Raw genomic sequence first — 10,182 nt, forward strand, 5'->3', positions numbered from 1 at the left:
TTAATGAAAAAAAAATTTTCCCACATGCCTTCGTGCGGATATAAAAAGAAGTATAATTAAAATTTGAATTATTTACATACAGATACTTTTGTAACATCTTTAGAAAATAATCTCTAACGAAGAACTTAACCGAAGAGTTAACCCAATTAAAGAAACATTAAGCAAGTAAAGAAACATAAATTCAGATATGTAGAACATAAGCTCCGTTAAAAATAAAATAATATACTATACGTTGCACTTGCTTGTAACCTATTAGGTTATGGAATCCTGCCCCAGGTGGTGAAGGACTGGTAGGAGAACTGTTTAGAATTAGACTGAAAGAATATTTAACAAATTGAGGCAAATACAAAAAAAAAACAATAAAAATAGTTGGAAAATATATGCAGCACCCTGAAGGTCCCAATGTAGTATGAATATAATAATAATAATAATGTTGCCAGTTAATATTTAGTTAATTTAAATATTTTAAAAACTGAAATTATAATATCTTTAAGACATTGCATAATTTTATGTAATTAAGATGTAATTTTTTAAATCTTAATTTTTAATAGTATATCCTAAAATAGGGAATTTAAATAATATGTCTATATTATACACAGAAATAAAGTTTTAAACATTACTTAAATTCTTAAAAAATATTGACATGAGTGATGTCTTCTACAAACCTCATAAAAGTTTAACTCTATTTTGTATCGCAAGAAATTGAAACCAGGAAAGCCGGTTTACGACCGATCAGACTAAACTAACCTATACACGTTGAATTTAATAGACCAGAATAATTAAACAAATTACATTAATAAAATTTCCCAATTACTATTTTATTAAAAATTAATCACGATAACATTCAATTTGAAATCAAATTAATAATTAAAACAATAATAATGATTTAATGAATAATTTTTTACACAGTTTAATTAGTGAAAACGTTCCCGCTGCAGAGGAAAACGTGTCAAATAATTCAAATATTGATGTGGTTCCAGGCATCGATTTTCTAAATGATGTTGAAATGGAAAATAATGGTCATACAACAAATGGTAACAAACCTTAATTTTATATTAAAATCATAAATGAAAAGTAAAATTTTAATTAAGCTGCTTGTATTATATTTGTATTAATTTTCATAAAACTTTATTATTTAATTTAATGAACACTTCTTCACAAAAACTTCTTGACTATAACATATATTATTCATATTTCATACATACTAATATTATCACTTTATAATTTAGAACTATAAAAAAACCCTTCTTCAGTATAACACATATTATTTATATTTCATTTTTACTAATATTATCACTTTATTATTTAAAACTATTAATAAAAGCTTCTTGATTATAACACATATCATCTATATTTCATTCTTACATACTTACTTATGACTTTATTATTTAAAACTAGAACTGTTACTGACTAAACATACTCTAAATGAAAACTAATGTTAAATATCTTGCATTTGTTAACTCTTATATGCATTAGTTTAACTATTTTTTTACTAGAATTATTTTAGAAATAATTTTTACAATTAACATAACTATAAAATATGAATAAAACCTAGTGAACCAGGCTATTATATATTTGTTTGTTTGTAAATCTGTATCTATATTGTTTCATTTAAACTATTCAAATAGCTTCATACTATCCTGTAGTGTAACTATATATTAGTTCTAATTTCCCTATGAATTTATTAATAGTAAAAGTAGTAATAATTTTAATTTATTTTTTACAAAAGTGCATTACACTACCTGTAGAATAGTAATTTTATTATTTTTGTTTTTTTTTTAAGTGTTTTAAATTTTTTTAGATTCAAAATCATTTTAATTTTATTTTTAAAAATTCCAGGAAATTCTTGTAAAAACGGAAACATTAATGATTCTTTAGATATCGAGGAAGATATGGGTACGTACAACATAAACAGCCAGTACCCATTGAATGTTTAATAGTATTTTAATTAATATAAGTTTTGTATCTTTAAAAAGTTTAATTATAATTATTGTTCATAATTAAAATATAAGTTTTAATTTTAAAACTTTATATACTACATTTGATATATGAAATCTTAAATCATACATCTGTTTGCGGCTAACATACATTTATTAACTACTATTTTCTCCACTACTACTGGAAGAATACTACACATTGCCTCTTAGGTAGTCTATTACGCTATGTTAGTTGCCATAAAACTACTTTAAAATATTTTCTTTCATTTAAAAACTTCTTATTCTTAACTTGATGAGTTAGTATTTGAAGCAGCTTTTACTAACGTAGTTCAAGATAAGTCAGCTTTTAAAAATTCCTCAGTATATTTGCAGCTGCAAACATTTTGATATTTCTAGTAAGTTTGTGTTTCTGACACAGCGAACCGCTCAAAAATTTTGAATATCACATTGGTGTTCGAGCAGTTTGAACATCTTTAAGTTTTAAAATTTTTCGATCCAAAATTCGAATATACTGAAGCTGCTACAACACTTTGAACTACAACCTAAAAAATCATTGTTTTTTCACTCTGCCTGTATACGATATACATAAATGTTAGCAGTGTAGACAGAAATAAGTTTTATTGTTAAAACTTTTTCCTATAAGTCAGCTGTTATATAAAAACAAAAATCAAACGATCGACTATATAGTAGCATAAGTAACATCTATTAACATTTCAAACTCACCAATGGAGTTATGGTTTCTTGGTTATCACTCTAACTTTATCAATTAAAAATTTTATTTCTTCTTATATTTACTAATAGTTATTAAATAAATACCTAATTTTTATTTATTTTTAGAAATATAACTTAGTCACATAATAAAATATATTAATAATCGAGGGGTTTTACTCATATATATTTTATTAATCATTTTATGCAGTTTTAGAGTATGTAATGCAATATAAAGTGTGAGTGTGAAATAAATGAAGCATTTCCCGGAATATATGTATATTGTACTGCTAGTATAGATAAACCCTATAAGTCCTTAAACAGTTCCAATGTTCTTAATATTATAATATCGACTAGATATAGTATTGCTAGTATAGTTCCTTGCCTAGTTTTAAATCTGTTTAAAAAAACAGAATTAGTAATTCCACCTTCCCCCACTACATTCTTTATCATAAACAAACTCTCCTCTTTCACACTATCATCATCTAGATACATAAACATATTTGTTATAATTAAATTTGTTAACTAGATAGATCTTCGTGGGTTACAACAACAAGAAGTCTATTATAATAGCGGTATTTAAACGTGCTTATTAAGTTGGTGATGTGATAATGTCTTATAATACTTTTTTTTCTGAGATTTCAATATTACCGAACTATATCTGAGTACACCTAATATATCGAAATTTTTAGTTAGTAATAAGAATTGATTACTGCCAATATAGTTTGTCATGAGCTATTGTGTATTTGACTTAAAGAATATCATCTCATTAGGGAAAGTGTATAGTTCCTTTGATTAAACATAGATACAATGTCTTTTATAGTACAATTCTTCTGTGAATTTCAGCAACTATTGTTTCTATTTTAAAAATAAAAATATTATATGATTTTTAATTAAATATCATTACTAGTATTAGTTATTAATTTTTTTTATTAGAACATCCTCTTACCTAGTGTGCTAAGTTATTTAGATAATATATATTTTTAAATATATCAAATCTATGTTATTGTTTAGCATAAACAATTTAAATCTTATGTTAATTGAAATTATTTGCCTATGTCGTGAATAATTTTAATAATTAATTAATAGTATTGCATAAATCAGTCTTAATTAATGAAGAAATTATTAGATTATTTTTTATTTAACATTACGCTTTTCATAATAATATTATTAATAATAAAAGTTAACAAAAAATTATAAAATCGTTTTGTTTCATAAACTATAATTTTAGATGTCGATATGATTACCCCGCGAAAACACAGCTATGGCATAGAGAGAATATTAGAATTCGGTAAAGAACTTTCACAAATGGGTCAGCAACTTGAAAAGGAAAACAAAATGAATGATGATGATAGACAAATGTTGGAGGTGAATAAAAATAAAAATTAAAACATTAATTTTAACATTTTTAATAAATTTATATATCTGTATTTGTAGGATGCATTTAGCTTAATTGCATATTCAAATCCATGGGCAAGTCCTTTAGGCTGGCAATTATGTCCCACAAAACGTGAAAATGTATGCACAGCGCTTAACTCTGCCATATTAGGTAAATTATATATTTTAAAAAGTTTGTACAAATATAAATTATTATAATTTCATTCTAATTTATATATATTTCTTTGTTTTTATACAGAATCAATGAGCTATGCTCGGCGTCCGCCGTTAGATGTTTGTTTAGCACATGCGTCCGAATTGCTTAAAGTAATGGCGCAGGCTTCGCTCGGTGCATGTGCGTTTGTGAATATTGAAGACATATTTCCTCAAAATTGACCATCCGCGATATATAAAATTTTTGAGACTTAATTTCAATAATAGAACTGTCGACTCATCCGAATGTGCTAAGTACAGCGCTTACATTATAAATTTATCTTATATATATTAGATTTTTAATTGCAAAGAAAAATATATATATTTTTATTTAATTAAACAAATTTTCTGTCAACTAAATTCATTAATTTGTTTACCTTTAAAAATGAAAATGATTAACTTCATAATTGAATTTATTTTTAAATTGTTTTTCATTCATAAACTTTTAATGAATCCTTCTTCCAATTAATTAAATATATCTTTATTTACTCGCAACTGTAAAATGAAAACAAAAAGATTTTATAAATGAATTATTAGTTTTAATTAAAATATATACGTTAAATCAATAAATTTTTTGTTTTGACTAACATCCTAAGAGTACGTTATTTAAAAAAATTTCGGTATTTTCGTATATCAATATATATATAAATATATATATTTACTATATATAGAGCGTATAGCATGTAAGGTGCATTAAGTTAATAAAAACAAAAAAACAATGTAATGTTTATCAAAAGTAAATGAAATAGAAAAAGAAATAGTTTTATTTTATGTATTATAAAAGTTCTATAAAAAATATATAAGTAAACCAGCAAATAGCCGCAATAAAACAATATCGATTCTTTTAAAATATTAAAAAAAATTAATTATGTTCTTAATGCTTAAAACTTTACGTACTATAAACACAAAAAAAATCGAACGAATAAATCAGTTAATGTATAAGAATGGCACCAAATATATTAACAATATTAAATATTCTTTCATATATTGATTTAATTGATTTTTTATTGTAGAAATAAAATTGCTTTAAGTTTTCGCATTTTCCTTCATTAAATTAATAAGCGGTGCAAATTTTTAAAATTACTTTAGTGTTAAGGGTAAAACTAATTGCCTGAATTTAAGATTTAATAAATAGAGATATATAAATAATATTAGTTTTTTTTATTATTATAGGAAGCGTACATATTATTTGATACAAATAATACAGAGCCTATAGGCTGTACTATTTGAGTAAAGAAAAATTAAATATGTATATTACTATTTATTTTAAATGAAAAAAAATGTACATAATTTATTACTAAAAATAATTGTACATAAGGTGAGTCTAAAAGTTCTAAAATATAACATAATCATTGTCATTATAGGGTGTGACTTTCGATTATCTTTCTGGCAACCTATGCGGTCTATGAAAAAAAATTGTTAGCCTTTTGATGCGATCTTTTTAAGTTCAGTTATTGTTCTTGTAGCCCGCCGTGATCTGAAAAGCAGATAACATGTAAGGATTACAAGACGAATACATAGGTTAGGATGTGGATGTGAATGAGCATTTGGGGTAAGGGTAGGAGTAGGAAGGAAGGATGTTGAGTTCAATCAGTTCAAGTGGTACCCATTTTCCGTCTTTTTGAATGGTTCCTTGGGTGATATTTAGAAATTTTCTTTTTTATGATTAAAAAGGAATGTTCTCTACAAATACCGTTTATTTTTATGTTGTTTATGCTTTCACAAATAATGGCGTTAAGTTTTAATGTAAAATAGGGATACTATAAAATGCCATAAGTGTCATACTGAAAGATTGTTTAGTATTAATTACGATGTCTCTTGGAAAATCCCAAAAACTATATCATAGATCCAATAGTTTCAAAAGGGTATAATATTACTAGATTTTTCTTTTTTCATTTTAAATGTCAAACCTTTCAAACTACGAAAATTAAACAGATAAATTTTAATATGTGAATCCAATATATTGAAATTTATCTACTTAAATTATGATTTCTATAGATAAGTCTAATTTCATTTGTGAACTTCATTTAGGAGTCATATACTCAGTCAGTTTAACAATATAAATTATTTATTTATTTAATTTATATTATAATAAAAATTAATACAGTACCTCATCTTCATTCAGTATGTATGATAACTTCAAATGAACCCTTACAATTATATACTGTACTTGTAGACCTTTCATTAGACATCCTGTTTAGAATACCTATATAAGATGAGATAATGGCGACCAATATGCGATAAAGCCTAACTTTTCATATAGCCATTTAAGGATTTCAAATAGGTAGTCAAAATATAATTGAAATGTTAGATTAAAAGTAAATTAAAATCCAAAGATTTTTTGATTTTGATATAAAATAGTCCAAACAATAAATTGGGAAATATTCCCAACAATTAAACACCGTAAAAATTATTCCATATGTTACATCTGTAATGAAATAAGTTTTTAAATTTATATAGTATATAAGTGCATATCAAACAACGAAGTGTACTTTAGAGACAATTTCTATTATCAAAAATAAACTTATATATTCAATTTTCTGAGTAAATTCCTGAAACTTTTTGATAACGATAGTAAAACAATATAATTATATTACTATTTTCTGTAATTACGCTTAGATCAATAACTAAATAATATAATTATAATTCATTAATCATATAACATTATAATACAATAATATCAATAGTTTCTTTCATAATATTAAATATTATCATATAATTTAAGTGCTGTTTTAAATTAATTATATTTATAGATTTATGCATATTCATTACATTTTAATTCTATATTATTACAATACAGAGGTAATATTTATTAAATTTTTCATTAAATTTAGTTAAAATTTTTATTAAATAACAAAATGAGTAAAAGAAAAAAAAATTAATAAAATATTTATTAAATTTTTAAACATACGCGCCTTTAAAACTAATAAAAGGGCAATTAATAAATATCAATAAATATCAATAAAAGTTTTTAATTATAAATATTTATACTAAGGCCGTGTGCGAGTTCAAGTAAATTGAGGTAAAGTAAATTGAAATTTCCTAGGATTTTTTGCACTGCACTTATGTAAATATTAATTTATTTATTATATATGGATAAAAGTACTAAAATTTATTCATTTAATTATTAAACATCTTATAAAATTTTCGCAATGGTAACACCTAATTTACTTAATTTTGATCTAATTTACCCTACTTCAAATTCTGGTAAATACCAACATTCGCTGCCATACCGACATAATTCACTATTTCCCTCAACTTACCATCAATTTACTCGAACTCGCACACGACCTAAAAAGATTTATGCATATTAATTATAACATTTCAACTCTCATTATACATAATACAATAACAACATAAGTGAAAGCAAAATTATATATTATTTAAGATATTATATTTTATATAATATAATTTATATAAAAATAAATTGAATGTTTTTTGAAGAAATTTTTTTACTTCAATTTTACTTCAAAAAACCATTCAATTAATTTTTTTATGAATTATATTATATAAAATATAATATTATAAATAATATATAATAATGATAATAATAATAATAATAAAATAATAATAATGACAATAATATATATTACATTAAAAAATATATTAATTTTAAATTAATTATATATGGTTTCTGGATATAAACATATTAATTTTGACATTTTAACTTTATATTATTATACAAAAAGTACAAACAAATAATTAAAAACCAGTTTAATATTTTAAAAACCAAAATATTTATTTAATTTTTAAATATACGCGCCATTAAAACTGTCAAAAAGCAAACAGTGAATGTCAATAAATATTAACGAACAACTCAACATATGAAATATTTTTATTAAGCATTGTCAACCTGTGTATTATTCCAACACACTTTATTGCCCTATTTACCGTATATTCCAATCAGATTATCTCATTTGCTCTCGTTTGCAATAGCGCAGCAATGCTTATGCCATCCTTTTTGTGTATTGTAAACAAATTCGCTGTATTAAATGTATGGTTCAGTAGCTATTGTGTAATTTTTGTTTAAGGGTTGCCCATTCGCAACATATTCGCAGTGTATGACACCATAAGCATATGTACTCCTGTATTCCAATATTATGGCATTACACAAAAACTAAGTGCCGAGGGAAGAAGTTATGGAAAAATTGGCATAGAGATAAATAAATTAAAATAAATAACAAAAATTGTGAATGAAATATTAATAATAATTGTTGTTACTGGTAATTAATAAATGCATTAATATAAAATAAAAGAAATAAAAAAAATTAAGGGAAATGTGATAAAAACTTGCGTGTCCAGCACAGCTCCAATATAAAATTTTTGGTTCTTAAAGACAAGGTGGGGACGCAAATGTGTATACGGGAACATGCGCCGCGCCTCTACGACAGCCAAAGGGAAGAAAACACCTAAACACCACCCTTAACGCGTCGCTAGTACTATTCGGTTTTCCGCAATATCGTTAGAATAAAAGTTTTAGTGTTGCATAAATTATTTTATTTAATATCAAAAAAAAAAAAATAATGCAATTCAGTCGAAAGTTGTTGCTTGTTTTCATTGTGAAGCTGCCAGTGTAATGTCGTGTATTTGATTGCAATTTAAAAGCCGGTGGTGCGTGAGAATCGAAGAGTATTAATGTATGTGTCATCTAATTCGCGATAGAGCAACACCCACACCCATTTTCAATAAAAAATATAAAAAATTTAAAAGTCATTGTATATTTGTTTTTATAAAATAAAAATTTGTTTTAGTTAAATTTAGTTTTCTTCTCATTCATATACGAATACTTACTTGTCCATATAGGCATAAACAATACACATATGTACGTACCCACAAGTGTGTAATTTGTGTATGAGTTCATTGTGCACTGTCGAAAACAACTCTCCTACACACAAGCATACACAGGCACATACATATATTCAAACAGTTGTTTTGGCAGACAATCACTAAGTTTTCGTCCGTTTTTTTTATTTAAATATCTGTTTATTAAAACATATAGCTTAAATTAATGATAACTACGATAAGATAAAAAATATCCATTACGAATTCTGAATAGCAAAATGTGGCGCATTCCCATTGAAACACCTTTTAAGGAATATTTTGCTTTGCCTAATGTTTAGTGGAAAAAGTCTGTTACGTTCGGGCAGTTGGAATTATAAATCTAACTGCTTTCGACTGAATTGCAAACACAATTAATTTAAATAAAACTATTTTTCATAAAACTGTATGCTTCAATTAAATTACATTAAATTATATCTAAAATCTTGGTTCCATATTATTATTTATATTATAGTGTGAACTGCAGAAGTGATTAGACAACCCATCGAATTTTTAAGAAACGATGTTCGTTTATTTTTAATTGTTTAATAGAAAGGATCTCGTGTTTAATAAAAATCATACGCTCGTAATAATAACTTTATTACCAATTTATAGTATAAATTATACTGTATTCATTAGTTAAGTAATAAGTGTACATATACGTAGTAATTTAATAAACATGGGCTGCACTACTTCAGCTGAAGAACGCGCTGCTATCCAACGTTCAAAGCAAATCGAAAAGAATCTCAAGGAAGATGGCATACAAGCGGCGAAGGATATTAAGCTCTTGTTACTTGGTAAGCATATGTTCAGATAAGTAATTCATAATTACACAAAAACTATAAAACACAAAAAACAAAAAGGATTTGAATTATATAAATAATTAAAAATTTAAATAAAAACATATTATTAAATTATTATGAATCACCTCTTAATCTCGCTTTACGCATTGTGTTTGTGATGAAATAGTTGTTGACACTTGTATGCCACTCTCCGAGAGGGTGGCCGGCACTTGTTGGTCAGCGGTGCGGGTGTCGTGTTAGTCGGAAAGACTCGTGGTGCCACAGAACGGAATGTTGATATAAGAATAATATTCAGTTCAAAGTTTTAGTTTGAGATTATTGTATTT

General features: G+C 24.9%; 2 protein-coding genes across 2 annotated transcripts; both read left to right on the top strand.

Annotated features, from left to right (window-relative positions):
• The first annotated feature begins 889 nt into the window (after positions 1-889).
• Positions 890-4,511, top strand: LOC119663821 (ran-binding proteins 9/10 homolog). The gene is made up of 5 exons (XM_038073419.1): positions 890-1,034; positions 1,840-1,896; positions 3,877-4,013; positions 4,083-4,194; positions 4,282-4,511. Exons 1-5 carry the CDS (start codon positions 890-892, stop codon positions 4,416-4,418), a joined length of 588 nt encoding a protein of 195 aa, XP_037929347.1. The 3' UTR covers positions 4,419-4,511.
• Positions 4,512-8,336: 3,825 nt separating this feature from the next.
• On the top strand, positions 8,337-9,850 carry LOC119663822 (G protein alpha o subunit-like; the record flags this gene model as incomplete). Its single annotated transcript, XM_038073420.1, is given in 2 exon segments — positions 8,337-8,458; positions 9,529-9,850. A coding segment is annotated over 1 exon segment (118 nt), but the record flags the coding sequence as incomplete, so codon positions are not given.
• Positions 9,851-10,182: the final 332 nt, after the last annotated feature.

The sequence above is a fragment of the Teleopsis dalmanni genome, unplaced genomic scaffold (assembly GCF_002237135.1).
Source record: "Teleopsis dalmanni isolate 2A unplaced genomic scaffold, ASM223713v2 unscaffolded_contig_0942, whole genome shotgun sequence".
Classification (NCBI taxonomy): domain Eukaryota; kingdom Metazoa; phylum Arthropoda; class Insecta; order Diptera; family Diopsidae; genus Teleopsis; species Teleopsis dalmanni.